Consider the following 20,856-nt stretch of genomic DNA (forward strand, 5'->3'; position numbering starts at 1 on the left):
ACCACAGAGACCCAACTGGCGACCACAGAGACCCGACTGACGACCACAGAGGCTCAACTGAGCACCATGGAGACCCAACTGACGACCACAGAGACCCAACTGAGCAGTGTGGAGACCCGACTGGCGACCACAGAGACCCAACTGAGAGCCAGTGAGAGTCAGGTGGAGGAACTGAATATCCAGCTGAATTACAAAGTGGATGATCTGACCAAGAGGAACGAAGGTAAACAATAATCATCTCCTCAACCTACAGTATGGACTATGAACTACTGTTACGTTGCTATGTTACAGGACTTATCCTCTATCACTCTAAATCTGCCACGTTGTTTTGATTACCTGACTAGTTAGTATTGATTTGAAGAAAAGGTTTGTATCAGCTGATCTTTGCCTCACAGACAGGAAGGTGGCTTTCTCAGCATCACTTGCAGCACCTGGTCAAAGTGGGACTACTGGACCCTTCAACACTGGAACCACCCTGGTCTACAGAAACATCCACACTAACATTGGCAACGCGTATAACCCCACGACAGGTGCAGTACATGCATGTGTCTCTAATAGCCTGTGTATCTGTAGTTAGAAGTGATCGTCCATCCGGATTTAATGTCTGGTTAGAATACAAGCTCCTGTCTTCTGTGTAGTCCTTCTCTGTCTGCACAGTGATACACTCAGCAGAAAAAAGAGGGTTGGTCATAGAGATTTACAGCCATCAATGGAATGAAAACCAGTTTGAAAAATGAATGGAGATTAAGTCGATAATGTATAATACACATAGTGAAATGCCAAAGGAACACTGATAGGTATTATTCAGAATTGTGTTGGATGTTTTGTTCTGTATTGGAAAGAAACCATTTTTTTATTTTGTGAAATCACTTTCTCTATATGGATGTTTAGTTTTGATACAGGGATCTTCACAGCTCCAGTGAGAGGACTCTACCTGTTCAGGTTTTACATCTTAGGACATGGAGGTTCTGTGCTAACTACAGCAGTCTTGTACAATAATGGACACCAGGTGGCTATTGCTCATGGTGACCAACCTACCGGTTTTGTTAATTCCTCCAATGGAGTCTCACTGCTGCTGGAGGTGGGAGATGTGGTCTACATGCATCTATGGTCTGGGAGGAAGATATATGATGATACAAATCGCCACAGCACCTTCAGTGGCCATCTACTTTTTGCCATGTAGGGTAAAATAATACATATTGTAGAATGTAAGTGATCATGTAATGCAGATTGTATTGTATATGTTCAACAAACACTGTAATGTGATGTCTTGTGTAATAAAATGCTACATGAGTGACTATAATCTCTCTAGTTGTCTATCCCTCTTTCTTTCTCTTTCTCACATACATACATACGCACGCACACACGCACGCACGCACGCAAGCACGCACGCACACACAGACACACACACACACACACACCCTGATACTAGATACTCTGTATTGTTCTGTGTAATTTGATTTTCTCCCTCGTATTCTAGAGAAGAGAATGCTGGGCGGTGTTCATAGTTTCCTCTTCCACTGACACACACACACACACACACACACACACACACACACACACACACACACACACACACACACACACACACACACACCAAGCTGATTGAGAGAATGCCAAGAGTGTGCAAAGCTGTCATCAAAGCTAAAGGTTTGAAGAATCTAAAATATAAAACATATTCTGTTTGTTTAACACTTTTTTGTTTACTACATCATTCCATGTGTTGTTTCATAGTTTTGATGTCTTCAGTCTTGAGTTACAATGTAGAACATAATAAAAATAAAGAAAACCATTGAATGAGAAGGTGGGTCCAAACTTTTGAATGGTACTGTATATACGCACAAAAACACACACACACACACACACACACACACACACACACACACAGCTCAGCATCCTCTCCCCAGCCCTCTCCTCCTGGAGCATCCACGTCCTGGTCCGCAGCCATCTGACCAGCCTTCCCTGCAACACACACACACACACACACACACACACACACACACACACACACACACACACACACACACACACACACACACACACTAACCCTGATACTAGATACTCTGTATTGTTCTGTGTAAATTGATCTCAGGTAATCATTGTTCTACAGGAGGTACACAGTTATGTTATGACACCAGAGCATAAGGTTTGATTTACCACCCTGGGTTCTGCATGTGTCCCTGTTACAGTAATATCACTGGTCAAATACACATGCCATCAACAATGACAACAATTACACAAGACTTATCCACATTATCACATTTATTTGTCTCAAATACACATCCATATTTTTTGTCAGGTCTGAGAGGCAACCTTCATTGATACATTAATGACATTGTTTCATAATGGTCTTCCATTTCTTTCAAATACAGAAATACAACATTTAAACATTTGTATGATACATTTATCAACTTCAACTCTATTAATTTTCAAATCGGTTTGAATAAAAAAGATTTGATGTCTGTGAACCTATATGAATAACCCTCTTGTTGTATTACTGTGTCTAAGTTAACTCCTTTACATTCAGTCCTCTCTCTGAATCTTCATTGATAGAGTGAGGACCACTATAGGGTATAAGGACACACGCAAATGAACCCGAATAATATGGTGCTAAGTCAAACTAATTCAGGTCATGCTGTGGTTTATCTTATCTCAAAGGACGGTAAAAACCATAAATATGTACCTGTAGAATATTACAATGTGCCAATGATTTACATGTCTTTTTTTATTTATTTCACTTCTAGGATGTACGGTAAATTATAGATTGTTATTGTTGTATTATCAAAGCACACAAACACCCACACACCCATGGTAAAGCCTTGGTAAAGACTTAAAGGAAATCATTTTCCATTTTCCGAGCTGGCTCAGTTTCTTAACTGTTATCTGTTATAGATTCCCTTCAGACCAGTCTTGGTGCCCCGGTGGTGGAACAAGCTTCCCATTGTACCAGTAGCAGGCCCTGCCAGAGCCTGTGTTTGTACCAGTAGCAGGGCCCTGCCAGAGCCTGTGTTTGTACCAGTAGCAGGGCCCTGCCAGAGCAGGTGTTTGTACCAGTAGCAGGGCCCTGCCAGAGCAGGTGTTTGTACCAGTAGCAGGGCCCTGCCAGAGCAGGTGTTTGTACCAGTAGCAGGGCCCTGCCAGAGCCTGTGTTTGTACCAGTAGCAGGGCCCTGCCAGAGCCTGTGTTTGTACCAGTAGCAGGGCCCTGCCAGAGCCTGTGTTTGTACCAGTAGCAGGGCCCTGCCAGAGCAGGTGTTTGTACCAGTAGCAGGGCCCTGCCAGAGCAGGTGTTTGTACCAGTAGCAGGCCCTGCCAGAGCCTGTGTTTGTACCAGTAGCAGGGCTCTGCCAGAGCAGGTGTTTGTACCAGTAGCAGGCCCTGCCAGAGCAGGTGTTTGTACCAGTAGCAGGGCCCTGCCAGAGCCTGTGTTTGTACCAGTAGCAGGGCTCAGCCAGAGCAGGTGTTTGTACCAGTAGCAGGCCCTGCCAGAGCAGGTGTTTGTACCAGTAGCAGGCCCTGCCAGAGCAGGTGTTTGTACCAGTAGCAGGCCCTGCCAGAGCCTGTGTTTGTACCAGTAGCAGGCCCTGCCAGAGCAGGTGTTTGTACCAGTAGCAGGGCTCTGCCAGAGCAGGTGTTTGTACCAGTAGCAGGGCCCTGCCAGAGCAGGTGTTTGTACCAGTAGCAGGGCTCTGCCAGAGCAGGTGTTTGTACCAGTAGCAGGGCTCTGCCAGAGCCTGTGTTTGTACCAGTAGCAGGGCCCTGCCAGAGCAGGTGTTTGTACCAGTAGCAGGGCCCTGCCAGAGCAGGTGTTTGTACCAGTAGCAGGGCCCTGCCAGTGTGTTTGTACCAGTAGCAGGGCTCTGCCAGTACGTTTGCACTGAGACTGGTATTTATGCGGTTCAAATATAGCCCAATGTGTTATTTCTGCATGATCGAAAGCCATGAAACTCTGGAAACTTCGGACTTGGAAATTTGTTCAAAGATAATACCTGAGGTTCCCACTTAGAAAGTATCAGAATCAATCATTATGCCTATAATTAATTTCAACACAGAAGTTCAGAGTTTCAGAGATCCCATGAACGGCACTTTGGCATCAATGTTTAATAATTCTTCCTTTTGGTTAACCTACTGGTTAACTAATGATTAATTAACTAATGACAGCACATACAACATGACATTAATTAATTGAACATGAACGATAATTCCATAAAAAGGAAAAAAATAAAACCACTCAATATCAGAAATGCTTTCTTGTATTTTATTGTGATGGGGAGTCATAAAAAATGGAGCAAAACAAAAATAAAAAAAATAAAACCACAATAAAAACGACAGTGGATTAAACAGAAATGTATAAAACAATTTGTAGCCTTTGACATAACAGTACAATGTAACCAGTTGGCACAACAACAGAGAAAAGGGGGGCGTCTGAGAATCTAATTTTGGCATTGAAAAGGGGAGTAACAGCTTCATAACAAGATCAATCCTTCATTACAACAGCAAGGACTCATGCTTTTAGTCACAAAGTTAGTTTTCAGTAGCTTCATATCAACGTAAGGACAGGGTGGACTAGCCTGGGGGGTGGATGTACATGGAACACTTTTAGTTTATGACATAATTTCTGTTTTCATCTTCATCTTTTTAGCTTAAACAGAAATCATGTTTACACAATACCTCCTCCTTTTTATTCTTTTTCTTTTCTTTTTAAAACAACCTTCATGTTCCAGAATTGGACAGCCTGCTCTGGGCATGGTTACCTTCAAATCATTTTTCATACTAAAATATATTATTGTATCAATTCAAACTACAGTATTGTACACTACAATGTGTAATAAATAACCATAAAAGAAATATAAAAATAAGACACACAAATATAAAAAGTCCTCTAAAAACTAAACAGGTATGCTTCATCAGTGAAGAGGGTTCTAATACTGCCATTGTTGAAAACATACACAGGACATACATACATAAAAACAAAAACAGAAATCAAACTGAAAACAATTCTTGTAACACTGGTTAGGTAAGATCAACTGAAACACATCATAAACGGGGACCACGTTCACTAACGTTTGTTACCTGAAGTGCGGGGGTTAGCTTGCCACCATTTTTTTTTATTTATTAAAACAAGTGCACTCAACTAGTAATGGCTGACGCTCAGACACAGGAAATACACTCAAGTTTCTTTTGTACATAAACACTATGTAGGAGTCCCAAATCATTTGCCCCACTAAACCAAGTAAAACTAAGTCCAAGCAAGTAAACAAACATTAGTCAATATGGGACATGTTGCCCATAGAGATATACTGGCTACATGGGAGAAATACGTACAACACTGTTCAATGGCACTTCCAGCACACAGGTCTTGCATAAGGCTGGAGGCATCGGGGTGGAGTTCTCACCAAACCCTCCCTCCTGCTTCATATGACCCTATAATAACACTGATCGTTGTTGATTAAAAAACAAAACAACAACAACAAAAAACAAAGAAAAGCAAGAAGGGTAAGGATGCTGGCTTTGAGGTTTGTGACTCAACCTTCCCTGATAGGACAGTTTGGTTATGACGTCAGAAGCCACATCACATCATCACCTCCCCCAAGAATACATTTTTTAAAACTTCTTCTTAAGGCCAACAATCAAACTGAAAAACAGATGCTACGCTAACATTAGCTAACATAAAGGAGATCTAGCTAGTGTGTGTACACATCATAACACTGAAGGATAGACAACATATGAGGCATGTTGTACCCATAGGTAAACCAGGAATACTGTAGTGCAGAGGTTTGTTCTTTTAACTCAATAAAATACTGTTTTAGCAAACTTCATTGGCAATAAAAAGGTATAGAAATCTTTTTTTTCTTCATCTGTACAGGTTAAAAGGTTAAAACATGAGCGACAAAATTAGTAACACTGACAAAATAAATGTCCTGGGTATGTGTCAGTAACAAAAGATCGTTCAAAACTGGTCAGCTCTTTCCGTTCAAAATCTGTACTCCTATAAACAATTTTCCTAACACTGAATTTTCTCACAGGAAAAGTCACTTCTTTTTATTTCTAGTTCAGGCACACCTGGATTTATACACAGTAGTGGACCAAAACACAGCGTCTGGCAAGCGTGTTTGTTTTTCTCTTCTTGACAAGACATGATGTTGTCCTGCTATTTGACACCGTTGCTTTCCATTCTCAATCGGAAACTTATTTTCATTCACCGTTCATTTGGACTTCTTCTATGGTTTGCCCATTTTCCCCCGTGGTCTTCTTGTCCACGTGAGGCTCTTTGTCCCCAGTTTCCACGGCGCCCTGCGTTACCATGGTTTCCGTCTCTGGCATTCCCTCCTCTTCCTCCACAGCCTCACCCAGCTGCACTTCCATCACCTCCTCTTCACACACCTCCTCCTCTCTCCTCCCTTCTTCCACCTCTTCTTTTACCTCCCCCTCTCTCCTATCTCCTTCCACCACCTTCTGCTCCTGCTGTACCTCCTCCTCCTCCTCCTCTCGTCTCCCTTCTTCCACCTCCTTCTCCTCCTCCTGCACCTCTTCTTCTCTCCTCCCTTCATCCAACTCCTCCTCCTGCTCCTCTTCCTCTCTCCTCTCTTCATCCACCTCCTCTTCTCTCCTGCCTTCATCCACCTCCTCTTCCTGCACCTCCCCTCTACTCTCTTCTTCCATCTCCTCCACCTCTCTCCTCCCCTCTTCCTCCACATCCTCTCTCCTCCCCTCTTCCTCCACCTCCTCCTCCTCTCTCCTCCCCTCTTCCTCCACCTCCTCCTCCTCCTCTCTCATCCCCTCTTCCACCTCCACCTCCTCTCTCCTCCCCTCTTCCTCCACCTCCTCTTCCTGCACCTCCCCTCTACTCTCTTCTTCCATCTCCTCCACCTCTCTCCTCCCCTCTTTCCCCTCCACCTCCTCTCTCCTCCCCTCTTCCTCCACCTCCTCCTCCTCTCTCCTCCCCTCTTCCTCCACCACCTTCTCATCTTCCGGCTGCTCGTACTCCTCCCCCTCGTAGATCTCGCTGTAATCATCCTCGCCCACCTGCACCACCCGTATATCATCCATGCTCATGGCCTCCATTCCTTCATCATCCTCCTCCTCTTCCTCCTCCTCCTCCTCACTCTCCCTCTCGTCAGAGTCCAGTTGGGAGGGTGGGGAGGTGGGCCTGCTGTCTGTCTGCTGGCCCAGTGGGGGGCTGGGACTGGGACTGGACCCCTCCAGAGGACCCCCAGCCAGCCTCCGGCCCCCCAGGCCCCCGCCCTCGCGGGCCCCTAGCGCCTCCTTCTTGCAGTAGGAGTAACGGTGGTTCATGTGCTGGGAGTAGGAGCCGGAGTGGGAGAAGCGCTTGCCGCACTTGTCACACTGGTAGGGCTTCTCTCCGGAGTGCAGGCGAGTGTGTTCTATTAAATGGTGCTTGTGTTTGAAAGCCTTGTTGCAGATTCCACACTCGTGGGGCCGTTTCCCTGCAGAGACAGACAGACAGACAGACAGACAGACAGACAGAGAGAGAGAGAGACAGAGAGAGATAGAGACAGACAGAGAGAGAAAGAAAGAAAGAGAGAGAGAAAGATGATTCAGTGTTAAGTTGCCATTATGTTAGTGTAATAACACTGTGATTACTACTGTTATAACATGTTATTGTTACACAGTAACAGGTAATAACATAATCAAAAGAGTGACTACGCAGGTAGAGGGGTAACTTAATGTAAAGTGTGACACAATATAACTGAGTAGAGCTTAGGGTTTAGGGGTTAGAGTTTAGGGGTTAGGGATGAGAGAGAGATAGGGGTTAGAGTTTAGGGGTTAGAGATAGGAGAGATAGGGGTTAGAGTTTAGAGTTCGGGGTTAGAACCCAATGGACCCCCCCCCCCCCCGCCCCCATCAGCGGCGGCCATGTTGTTTGTGTCTCCAGGTGTGCCGTCCGTGCGTGCGTACCTGTGTGTTCATATTTGTGCCGGAGCAGGGAGCTGCTCTTCTGGAAGATCTTGTCACACAGGTCGCAGGCGTACATGCCACTCTGCAGACGGCGCATCTTCTGAGGAGGAGGGGCGGAGTCAGAGTCGTTCTGCTCCTCCACTGCGGAGGCGCCCTCGGAGCCCGTGTCCGGTTTCTCGTCCTGCTGAGGTGAAAAGGAGATCCAGTTACAGTCTACCTCTCGTGTTTAATGACTTCCTGTATTTCTGTACGTTCTAATTAATGTCATCTATTTTTATTTGTTAAGTGGGTTACCGTAGTTACCGTATGAGGTGAGCATCTCACACCTACAGGAAGGTGTGTCTGCTTTTCTCTTACATCCCTCTGAGACACGGGTGTGTGTGTGTGTGTGTGTGTGTGTGTGTGTGCGTGTGTATGTGTGTGTGTGTGCATGTTTGCTAGGGCAATCCAGTCTGAATGGTCTTTCGTTTACTCATTCTGTTCTCTCTCCCTCCCTCTCCCTCTCCCTGTCTCATTCTCTCTCATATCCATAAACCTCTTCATTCATGAATTCAATTAATATCCAGAAACATAACAAGATTCGAGAAAAAAAACAAGCAGAGTATCTTTCCATGCACATCATCTTCCCTCACACATTTTATACAGTACAGTATACTCCAGGGAGGCTGGTGGAGGTAGAAATCGGAGGCCGGGCTAATGGTAATGCCTACGACGCATGTTTTTTGGATACCACTCCTCATTCCATTCCATGCATTACAATGAGCCGGTCCTCCGCTTTCTACCTCCTCCAGCCTCCCCTGATGTATATTCTCTTCCCACCTGGCAGCCGTTGAGTATGACGGTCTTCTGCGCGTCGGCCCCAGTGGCGCCCCCTGCTGTAGTGGTATAAGTGTAGGTGAGCTGGGGGATGAGGATAGTCCGTTTGGTGGTGGTGTTGATGGCCCGTAGGCAGGGCACCGCTCCCTGGTTGGTGATGGCCACCAGGGTGGGCAGCTGGCTGGTGTTGAGGATGCTGACAGGTTGGCTGGCTGTCTGGGAGGTGGAGGTGGTGACGTAGATGGTTTTGCCTGGAGCCTGGGTCTGGAGCTGCAGCTGGGGAAGGGGCTGGGGCTGAGGCTGGGGCTGAGGCGGGTCCTTCCTCAGGCAGGTGAGGTTAAGGGGCTGCTCCTGGGCCTTAGAAGGGGGGCTGGTCAGGGGGTGGGACTCGTCCCGGGGCTGCTTGGGCAGGGAGAGGTCCAGGGGCTCCGCCTGGGCCTCGCCCTCTGAGTCGTCCTCCGTCTTGACGATGACCAGGCCGCTTGAGGACAGGTTTAGTGGTGAGGGGGCGGAGCCTGAGAGGTAGGCGGGGGAGGGGCTGCCGGCCTCGTTCAGGGCTTCGCCGGGAGTGTCGTCCTCCTGGGTTTGGGTCGAGGCCGCTTGCTCCTCCGGCTCGCCGCTCTGCTCCAGAGCAGCCTGGGCCTCTGAGAGCCGGGCCTCGGCGGGGGGAGCGACCGAGCGGGGTCCCCCGACCGTGATCTGACCGGAGCGCATCTTCTCGAACCACTTCTTCACCGCGTCCACGGGGAGGCCGAGGGAGTCCGAGATCTTGGCCAGCTCCTCCTCTTTGGGCTCCGTGTTTAAGGCGAAGAAGGCCTTGAGGAGGGAGAGCAGGTTCTTCGGGGGGGGCTGTCCTGGGGTGACACCCCCCTCTGACAGGAGGGCGGCGATGGAGGGGTCCAGGGAGGCCGCGGGGTCGTCCTCCCCCCCCCCGTTGGCAGGTTTACAGTGCTGGAGCGTGTGCAGCACGTCCAGGCCGCCAGGGCAGTCGTCACACAGTAAACACGTGTCTGCGCCGGTCGTCTGGCTCTTCTCTGGCGTCTCAGCCTCGACAGTCTGGGCTGTCGCCGGCTCTGCCCGGGACTCTACCTCAGCCTCAGCCTCAGCCTCAGCCTCTACCTCAGCCTCTACCTCAGCCTCTACCTCAGCCTCAGACTCCATCTCCATCTCCTGTTCAGCCTCCGAGTCCGGCTCCGTCTTGACGATGCTGAGGTCTGTGGGGAATTTCACGGCCTTCGCCTTGGAGGCTAAGGGGTCTGCTTTGGCCAGGCTGAGGTCCTGGGGGAGCTTGCCCTCCTTGGAGCCTGGGACGAGGCGACTAAGGTCTTGGGGGAGCTTATCGTCCTTGGAGCCCGGCTCTGTCTTAACCACGCTGAGGTCCTGGGGGAGCTTCTCTACCTTGGAGCCCGGGACCACGCTGAGATCCTGGGGGAGTTTCTCGGCGTCTACCTCCTCGGAGGAGGAGTACGGCTCCGTCTTGACCATGCTGAGGTCCTGGGGGAGCTTCTCTACCTTGGAGCCCGGGACCATGCTGAGGTCCTGGGGGAGTTTCTCGGCCACCGGAGGCTTGGAGGCCGGCTGTGTGGCGGAGACGACGATGGCGGCGGCGGGGAGGTCCACCTTCTTGAGGAGCTGAGGCGCGGGCTGGGCCGGGCTGGGCTCCAGGCTGTAGTTGATGATGATCTTGGTGTTTCCGTCCTGGTCCACGAAGCCCGGCAGGCTGATGGCTGAGATCACCTGCTGCTGACCTACGACCCCTCCCTTACTGGTCACCATCCCGTTGGCCGTCCCCAGGACCTGCCTCAGCACGTTTCCGTCCATGGCCACCTTGAGGACGTTCTGGAGGTCGCTCAGGTTGATACTGATGGGCGACATCAGGCCCATGGTGGGCAGCACCAGGGTCTGGACCATGCCATGGGGCAACGCCGTGGTCTGGAGGGAAGCCACGGCCCCGTTGAACCCCCCGTTGGCCCCCGTGGTGGCGGGGGCGGGAGCGGGCGCGGACGCCACCGCCAGGGGCTTGTACTCGTAGTCCTGCGGTTCCGATTTGATCTGGTTGAGGGGGAGCTGCTCCTGGAGGGGTTTGCCGTCCGTCTTCTCCTTGAGGAGGATGCGGGCGCCGGGCGCCGCCGCCTGGCCCCCAGGGGTCTGGGAGGGGGGCGGCGCCGGTTTGATGGTTACCCGGGGGACGCCGTTGGGAGGGACCATGCCCACGCACTTCTTACTGCTGATGTGGGAGCTGTAGGAGCCCGAGTGGGAGAAGCGCTTCTTACAGTTGGGGCACTCGTACGGCTTCTCTCCTGAGAGGGAAACAAACGGAAACACACAAATCACAACTGGATCCCCCCTCAGAAAAACTCAACTCCCTCAAAACTAAAAACTTTGAAAAGCCAAAGCTGTGATGAACAAATAGGCTGAGTAATGTAGTAATTAAGGAGTCAGCTCGCTCTCTCTCTCTCTCTCTCTCTCTCTCTCTCTCTCTCTGTCTCTCTGTCTCCCTCTCTCTCTCTCTCTCTCAATCAGCTGGTCTCTACTGGTGCCCACGGCAACCAAATGATGACACATTGGTCAGGAGCACAGATTGATTAATAACTGTAAACAGGAAGCACAAATGACAAATCAACAAATCTCACAATAGTGATAGTTTAGAACGCGACAAATCTCACAATAGTGATAGTTTAGAACGCGAGGGAACGCGGGCGCACACTGGCTGCCGCTCCTCTCCTCTTGACGAATATAACGATTTAATCTAGCGTTATTAATTGTGCCTTTTACGTGGCATTTATATCTTATGCAGATATCTTGTGCATTTCTGCGTGTTTTGAATTTGAAATACAAGTTGGATTACGACGGATTTACCTGCCTTTACCTACTCTGAAGTATTCCATCACGCAACTGCTGAATCTCAACAACTGCACCACTCAAACGTGCATTCCAGCCATCCAAAAACTTGGACTTCTACGCCGACCCCGCTACATTCACAGAAGCTCACGCCGAAAGTTTGTCTTTTACCAGCATGGCAACTTCATTACATCTATCTGGTCAACGGAGCGCACTGTCGCACGTCTGCCGCGTCATCGGAACACCGTCGCACCTGAATCTAGTAGCACACCGCTACACACCAAGCAGGACAGAAAACATGGAGTGGATTTCAGTCTGCTTTGGACTCTACAGAGATTTATCACCTCATCCAATGTTAAAATTGAACTCTTTAATGCACAATCTATCAACAATAAATCCTCCTTCATACAAGATCACATCATGGAAAAAGGATTAGACATCATGTGCCTTACCGAAACTTGGCACCAGCCTGAGGTTTATTCCGCTCTAAATGAAGCCTGTCCTCCTGGTTACAGCTATTTGGAGAAAGCTCGCAGTACTGGTCGCGGTGGTGGCCTTGCTGTTATACACCGACAGGAACTGGAGCTGTCCCCCGTCCCTCTGCCCACACAGTCCTCATTCGAGTGCCTTGCATTTAAATGTAAGCCCCCTTTCCCCATGTCCATACTCCTCATTTTACCGGCCCCCCAAAGCTAACTCAGCATTCATCTCAGAGATGCACGACCTTCTCTCTACACTTTGCTCAACCTCTACAAACATCATAATCATTGGAGATATGAACATTCATGTTGACACCCCCTCCTGTCACCCTGCAGCTGAGTTCCTTCAACTTTTGGATTGCCTCAACCTCCGACAGCACGTTGATGTCCCCACACACTCTAGGGGACACACACTCGACCTGGTCATCACAAACTCCGCCCCCATTACCAACCTACAGGTCTACGATCTGGGTGTGTCTGACCACAAGACCATCTCAATAGAACTGTTGTTCCCCTCCCCCCACACCAAGCCTAAGCGGTAAATCCACTTCAGGAACCTTAAAAACATCAATCCAGACGCCCTGACCCTGGACCTCCAACATCTCTCCTCTGGCTCTGATAATCTCCCTTCAGTCACTGAGTCAGTGGACTTCTACAACCAGTCCCTGCGCAGTCTCCTGGACCTCCATGCCCCTCTTAAATCCCGAACAGTGTCCTTCTCGCACTCAGCCCCCTGGTACACCTGCGAACTGCGGAAGATGAAGACGGCTGGGCGTGTCCTTGAGCGGCGTCTCAAGGCCTCGGGACTGACTGTTCATAAACAGGCCTACAGAGAACATCAAAAGGCCTACGCTAAATCCCTCAGAGATGCTCGCTCACAGTTCTACTCTAACATCATCAACAATAGCCCTGGCAACTCTAAGCAACTCTTCACCACCATAAATCACCTTCTCAAGTCACAAACTCTCTCACACTCAGAAGCCACAGAGGAGAGGTGCAACAACTTCATCACTTTTTTCAGAACAAAAGTTGACAACATCCGCTCTCTCCTCTCCAGCTCTGTCATCCTAAATGTCCCGACTGCCGACCCACAGCCTGGGATTGCCCAACCTCTCTCCTGTTTTTCGGCCATCACACAGCGAGAGGTTGAGGACATCATTAGGACGATGAAGCCTTCCACCTGCGCCCTGGACCCCTTCCCCACAGCCCTGGTGAAGTCCAATCTCTCCGCAAAGTCCTCTCATCACCAAGATCATCAACCACTCCCTCCAGACCGGCCATGTCCCATCTGCGCTGAAAACTGCTGTCATCAGACCACTTCTCAAGAAACCCACCTTAGACCCAGAAGTCCTCGCCAACCACAGGCCCATCTCCAACCTTCCTTTTTTATCCAAGGTACTAGAGAGAGTAGTTGCTGCTAAACTTAAGGATCACCTAAATGAAAACCACCTCCTTGAGTTTTTTTCAGTCCGGCTTCCGCCCTGGCCACAGCACGGAAACGGCTCTGGTCAGGGACACCAACGACCTCCTGATGACAGCAGATACTGGCTCCCCATCCCTCCTCATTCTCCTGGATTTAACAGCAGCTTTTGACACCGTGGACCACAACATCCTCCTTCACCGTCTGCACTCCACCATTGGCCTCTCTGACACCGTCCACAACTGGTTCACCTCAAACCTCACTGGCAGAACTGAGCACGTCACCCTGGGAAAGGCGAAATCCCACACCCACAACGTCACCTGCGGTGTCCCCCAAGGCTCGGTGCTGGGCCCCACCCTGTTCACACTATACATGCTCCCCCTTGGCTGTGTCATCCGCAGGCATGGAATGTCATTTCATTGCTATGCGGATGACACACAGCTCTACCTCAGAGTCAACCCCACCTCCTCTGCACCCCTGCCACTATCCACACTAACCACCTGCCTGGAGGAGATAGAGGCGTGGATGAAGCTCAACTTCCTACAACTCAACAGCTCCAAGACTGAAGCCATCCTAGTCGGCACACCACACCAGGTCCGGTCATCCACCATCACCAGCATCACCTTCTCTGGCCAGAACATTCCCCTCTCCTCATCTGTTACCAACCTGGGCGTAAAAATGGACCCTCACCTCACCTACGAGACCCACATCAAACATATATCCAAAACAGCTTTTTTTCACTTAAGGAACATTGCCAAACTCCGTCCTGCACTCACTCTGGCAGATGCAGAGAAGCTCGTCCACGCCTTTGTCTCCTCCAGACTGGACTACTGCAACGCACTCCTCATCGGGATTCCTAGCAGCTGCCTCCAGAAACTTCAATACATCCAGAACAGTGCTGCTAGGATCCTGATGAGGGTGCGCAAATATGATCACATCACCCCCATCCTCAAATCACTTCACTGGCTCCCCGTCTCCCTCAGAATTGAATTCAAGGTCTCCCTCCTCACCCACCAGTGCATCCATGGAACTGCCCCCCCCTACCTCAAGGAACTCCTCCATACCCCTCAGACCTCCTCACGCACCCTCCGTTCTACTGCCACCAACCTCCTCAAGACCCCCAGGACCAAGCTCCGCACGATGGGAGATCGGGCCTTCTGCTCGGCTGCTCCCAGGCTGTGGAATGCTCTCCCTGACCACCTAAGGGCACCACAGTCTGTGGATGCTTTTAAATGAGGCCTTAAAACTCACCTTTTTAATAGAGCCTTTTTTTAGCCTTTTAATTGAATGTTTTTTGCTTTATCTTACTGTGTTGTAGCACTCTGAGATTTTATATGTAAAGTGCTTTTATAAATAAAATGTATTATTATTATTATTATTACAATAAAAGTGATCCATCTGGACCAATATGAGTAAGTCAGAGTGAGTGCGTCAGGGCCACGGACTACGCACTTGTGTGTGAGTATGTGTATGTGTGTGTGTGTGTGTGTGTGTGTGTGTGTGTGTGTGTGTGTGTGTGTGTGTATACGTGTGCGTGAGTGTGACGTGTGGTTGTGTGGGTGACGTGTGTGATCCGCGTTGCCATGACAACGGATCAATGTTGCCCTTGTCATGGTGGGGTTACTCACCGCTGTGAATGCGCAGGTGCTCCTTCAGGTGGTGCTTGTATTTGAAAGCCTTGGTACACTCCGTACACTTAAACTTGCGGTTTCCTGCCGTCGCCTGGGCCACGATGCGCGGCTAGACAAAAGGAGAGAGAGAGAGAGAGAGAGAGAGAGAGAGAGTAAACAGATTGTAAAAGTAGCCATGCACTGTACAGACACAAAGAATGGAGGCAAAGCTCAATAGAACTAGAAGGCTAACTCAATACAACTCGAGCAACGATAAAAGAGGTTAAAGAGTTAACGGTGATGAGACATAGTGGACCTTTTTCCTCATATTCCAATCACATCAATAAACGAGACGCCCCCAAACCCATTGATTATCCAAGTGGAGCTTTACTTTCTGCCTATGTCAGCAGCCTTATGACAGGATGATGAATCACAATGCAAAACAGAAATCCATAAAGTCAATTTATTCAGGAGGAGGAGGGGGTAAACACACACACACACGCACGCACAGACAGACAGACAGACAGGCAGACAGACAGGCAGAGAGACAGGCACTCAGGCAGACAGACAGGCAGGCAGACAGACAGGCACTCAGACAGACAGGCAAACAGACAGACAGACCGACCGACAGACAGACAGACAGGCAGACAGACAGGCTGTTAGATAACTACTGTAAGAACTATTAGTACTGTTAGCCAAAGGAACGCCAGACAGTCTCTGATAGTCCGACAACACAATCATTGTTAATGGACTGAGAGAGAGAGAGAGAGAGAGAGAGAGAGAGAGAGAGGAGAGAGAGACATAGACAGAGAGAGAGAGAGACATAGACATAGACAGAGAGAGAGAGAGACATAGACAGAGAGAGAGAGACATGGACAGAGAGAGAGAGAGAGAGAGCGCAGGGTAGGGGGGGAGGGGGAATAGACACACACACACACACACACAGTCAGAGTCAGACACAGAGACAGAGGTAGCTACCTGTTCCCGGCCAGTCTTGTGCTGGCTCATGTGCTTCTCCAGCTGCGTGCGGTAGGCGAAGCTGTAGCTGCACTGGGAGCAGCTGAAGGTGAAGTCGTTCTTCTCGTGGCGCAGCTTGACGTGGTCCTTCAGGGAGGTGTAGCGCTTGTAGCCGCGGGCGCAGTACGGACACGTGTGGAGGTGGGAGAAGGCGTCTGGCGTGCCTGGATCGCGGGGAGGGACGGTTAGGCGGGAGGGAAGGAGCATGTGATCAAAAAACGATGTGTTTATTCTTGCGTTTCTCTTTCAAAGGAGGGTCTCCATAGTGTGGAGAGGTAAACAAAGTGGGGCGAGAAACTGCATGGGAGAAAAACTGCATGGGAGATTCCGACTCCGAGTCAGCAGCAGTGTCGACCGGTGGAGGCTGGTGGAGGTAGAAATCGGAGGACGGGCTCGTAGTGGTGCATGGAATGTGTGTTTGATACCCCTCCATGCATCAGAACGAGCCCATCCTCCGATTTCTACCTCCACCGGCCTCCCCTGGTTTGAATGCGCCTGGAGGGAGTTCCGTTGTCAGTACCGTTCTCGTCGGGGACCCCCCTCTCTGGCGTCCTCTCCTGCTGTCCGTCCTCAGGGGCTTCTGGGTAGATAACGGTCGTGTCGCCCTGCTGTAACATCTTCTCCACCAGGGCATCTTTACCACCCTCTTCCTCATCGTCATTCTCCTCCTCAGAGCCACCCTCCTCCTTCCCTGAAACACAGGAGCACAGACACACACCAGGTTGACTACTACTCTTCACTGGCCCTCCATCCCCACTACCACCCTGTACAGTTTCTGTACTGTAAATAAAATAAAATAAAAAAGATTCCTTCTTCTAGCATTGTGACAGAACTAGATTACTTTTTCTTATGATGACTGATGGATAGATGATTCACTTACTGACTAGACAAATGTATTTGTTGTAAGTCGCTTTGGATAAAGGCGTCTGCTAAATGCCAAAAAAGTTAATGTAAAAGTACTACATCAAGCAACCATTTTACTGTTTTGAGTATATTTTTGAATATTGCGTATATTTTATATTTTCTTATCGGATAATTAGTCATTAATAATAATTCCTAATATGGAATAGGTTCGCCCAGGGGTGGAACCTGTTTGGCCAGTGCTATGTGGCCTCTGACCACTAGGTGGCACCTGCGCACCTGACCTCAACCAGCCACGCAGATCCCAGAACCCAGGAAGGGGCCCACCCCTCATACACTCGCATCACACTCATCCAGCACATGCACAGTCCTGTCAGCCCATTCAGAAAAAAGCCCAGACGATGAATGGAACCACTGAATGAGACCAAACGTGATGGAGGGCTCTCTGAGGTCCGGGGTCAGGAAGGCCAGCAGTTAGACCGTGCCGACGGACGTCTAAGCAGAGAGACTGCCCCTCCCCTCCCCTCCCCTCCCGGTACTCACCCTGGAGCACTTCCCCTTCTCCCCCCCCTCTCAGGAAGAGAAGGACAGTTCTCTCCTCCTCTCCCTCCCCCCCCCCTCCTCTCCTTCTCATGCCACACCCCTCCAGAGAGAGTACAGAGACATACAGAGAGTACACAACCGCCGAAAACATGTGTGACTAGTTTGCATGGTAAGCCCTCATGTAAGCCCTCATGTGCCTCTCAGTCATTATTATACAGTAGTTGACCGTTAACTGTCTAAAACCCGGAACTGGGACTGTGAGGGGGCCTGACTAAACCCTGACCTGTGAGGGGGCCTGACAAAACCGCTGAAAGTCTACCACTGACAACACTGTGAATGCACTGTCCCGGTTGAAAACACACAAAGGAAACTGTCATTGAAAGAGGTTCAAATTGAGTTATTTTTTTGATTAAAGTTGATTAATACTTAAGATAAAGAGTGAGGGGCACATTTGCAGACACTGAAACTAGGCTGGTGCTCTTACACATACCATATTTACCAGAATGACAGAACTATGTGCCTGAGTGGAAGACTAAATATTGTTGTTAATGCACAGCATGTGTTGCTGCGGGACTCTAATGAGGTTTACAGGCAAGGTCGTTAGGATGTGTCATTAATAAGGTGATTAAGATACATTAAAATGACACACTCTGGAGCAATGTGACCTGGGGACGTACTGGTGATACACACCACGCCGCCCCGACCCCCCTGCGTCTTACACTTCCTCTAATTAATGCACACACACACACACACACACACACGCGCTTCAACCACACACGCACGTACGCTGGCACGCATGCACGCAGCATGCACAGATAGACACACACACACACTCCCTCTAATCAACATTATACACACTGCAGCTAAACCTAACCTGAGGTCATTCACACAAACAAACAAACATCAGTGCTGTGCCAAAAAAACAACCATCCCAGCGAACACAGGCAGGGGCAGGACACAGCCGCCTCTGCCAACTGCTCTGTGGGAAATGTTTCAACAAAATTCAAATTCAACAGCCGTTTTACAAACGATCCTCCCGAAATATGACGCCGTCGGATGTCGGTTGGAACGAGCGATGATGAAAGCATCCGCAGCCAGTTTCAGACTGAGGGGGCAAATGGATCAGATATGGAGGTCAGAGGAGCAGGAGAAAGTTCCCTCTAGACTGGCCGAGTGCTTGGATGCCTGCCTCTTTCACTGAGAGGACTGTGTGTGTGTGTGTGTGTGAGTGTGAGTGTGAGTGTGAGTGTGAGTGTGAGTGTGAGTGTGAGTGTGAGTGTGAGTGTGAGTGTGAGTGTGAGTGTGTGTGTGTGTGTGTATGTATGTATGTGTGCGTGTGTGTGTGTGTGTGACCGGCTCTGACTGGCTAGCCTATCTCAGATGAACTGAACACTTTCGCAGCTGAAGGGGTTGCCATGGGGATTAAGCGCTTTAAACGTGGCAGGACCTGTGCCAAGAGGCCCCGCCCCTTCCTGCTGAGTGCCGCTGAGAGGGACAGGTGCAGCCTTAGTGAGAGAGAGAGAGAAGGAGGGAGGGAGGGAGGGAGAGAGAGGCTGCTAAAAGAACCCTCATAAAAGGAGGGGTGGAGCCTTGGCTGAGTCCTGCTAACCCTCAAGTTTAACGCAAGGACTTTGCTTCCCATGACCTCATACACCAGCACTCCAAAACCCCTTCTCTACCTCTCTTTCTCTCTCTCTCTTTCTCTCACACACTTTTTCTCTATTTGTCTCTCTCTCTCTCTTTGCCTATCCTCCCTCTCTCTCCTCCTCTCCACCCTTTCTCTGCTTCTCTCACACTTTCGCACATACTCACTCAATCTCTCTCTCTCTCTCTCTCTCTCTCTCTCTCTCTCTCTCTCTCTCTCTCTCTCTCTCTCTCTCTCCCTGTTTCCCTCTCTCAGCTCATTCCTGAGAGAGCTCTCAGGACTGTTTTCCACCGCATTCTACAATTATGTTCTTTGATCCCCCCCTCAGAATTCCACCAGACATCAGCCGTTCCTGCAGCCCCGTACTGTTAGGAAGGGCGGGGCCCAGAGTCACAGGAGAAGGGGCATGTGTTCAACATCAGCAGCGGGGGGGGGGGGGGACGGACGGACATGACAGCGGGGAGAGGGGTTATGGGTGCTGCTGCTCTCTGATCAGGCTTCTCCATACACCTCACCCCACCCCCCACCTGGACATGTCACACAGACAGATTGGACGTTCGCCACGAGACGGATGGGGAGGGGGCGTGGCTCCAGGGGAGTGGCGCTGGGTGAGTCCAGGGTGGACGTTTCAGGGGAGGCAGGGCGGAGGTAGAAATCGGAGGATCCGAGGCTCATTGTAAATGCGTGGGAGTGGAGTGAATGAAGGACGGGTTCAAGCTACGTACTGTACAATGAGAAAATGAGCCCCGTCCTCCGATTTCCACCTCCACCAGCCTCCCTGGCTGCAGAGGGCCTCAGGGGTGGAGCTGGGAGCTGACAGACAGAGATAGACGGCCAGGGTCCAGAGCAACAGCACAGGCCATCACCGAGACCCTTCAGTGTCTGTGTGCCTGTGTGTGTGTGTGTAAGCGCCGACTTAAGAAAGGACATTATAGGGCCGGTTTCACAGACAAGGCTTAAGCCTAGTCCTGGACTAAATCACACTTTCAATGTAAAATCTCCATTGAAGATGCTTTTTAGTCCAGGATTAGGCTTAAACCTTGTCTGTGAAACTGGCCCAAAAAGTCACATTCCAACTCCTGGATTTGCAGGAGATGGCAGACAGCAAGGTGGGGAGAGTGCTGCAAGAAGTCTGTGTTACTAAAGCCCTGTCCGGACGGCATATAAATTACCTGAGGACCTCAGTAATATATGTTTTACCTGGGGTAATTCGGTAATTTTTATCCCGTCCGGACCGACCATGTCAGTGATATACTCCGGGGACCCCAGTAATTATTCTGGCTGGAATTACCTACTGTTTTTCAGCAAACCCTGAGGTCCTCTGATGATTATATTACCGTCCGGATTGACATGTCAGTATTTGGTACGCATTGCATGATTTTGCACGCGATATTAATACTAGAATTTACCGTTTTGACCGGGGTGTGAGATCTAAGGTATTAAGTGAGATCTGTGCAAACAATGGATGTGGATAACATTATTGACTCCCTTGAATCTCCACTATCGGATAACCAAACCACCTAAAAGGTTAATCGACGACGACGATGTAAGTGACGATGGACTGATTTCTTCTTCTGAACCAGTTCTAGCGAATTGACCTAACATTAGCTTGTAAACTGTGCAGTTTGTATGGTCTGGATCTAGCACTCTATAAATCACGGTGTCTGACAACACACAGGGATGAAGTTAGGGGTGGGAATCGCAA

General features: G+C 49.6%; 1 protein-coding gene across 1 annotated transcript in view; it reads right to left on the reverse strand.

Annotated features, from left to right (window-relative positions):
• Positions 1–2,899: 2,899 nt before the first annotated feature.
• Positions 2,900–20,856, reverse strand: part of zeb1a (zinc finger E-box binding homeobox 1a) — a gene marked incomplete at both ends in the record, with an annotated part of 29,921 nt that continues 11,964 nt past the window's right edge. The window contains 8 exons of the mRNA XM_080546912.1: positions 2,900–3,859; positions 6,960–7,447; positions 7,920–8,103; positions 8,739–9,791; positions 9,885–11,035; positions 15,104–15,212; positions 16,064–16,266; positions 16,623–16,793. Of these exons, the coding sequence (XP_080403038.1) occupies positions 2,900–3,859; positions 6,960–7,447; positions 7,920–8,103; positions 8,739–9,791; positions 9,885–11,035; positions 15,104–15,212; positions 16,064–16,266; positions 16,623–16,793 (4,319 nt within the window). The remainder of the gene's footprint in view (positions 3,860–6,959; positions 7,448–7,919; positions 8,104–8,738; positions 9,792–9,884; positions 11,036–15,103; positions 15,213–16,063; positions 16,267–16,622; positions 16,794–20,856) is intronic.

The sequence above is a fragment of the Nansenia antarctica genome (genome assembly GCF_963989245.1).
Source record: "Nansenia antarctica genome assembly, chromosome: 16".
Taxonomy (NCBI): domain Eukaryota; kingdom Metazoa; phylum Chordata; class Actinopteri; order Argentiniformes; family Microstomatidae; genus Nansenia; species Nansenia antarctica.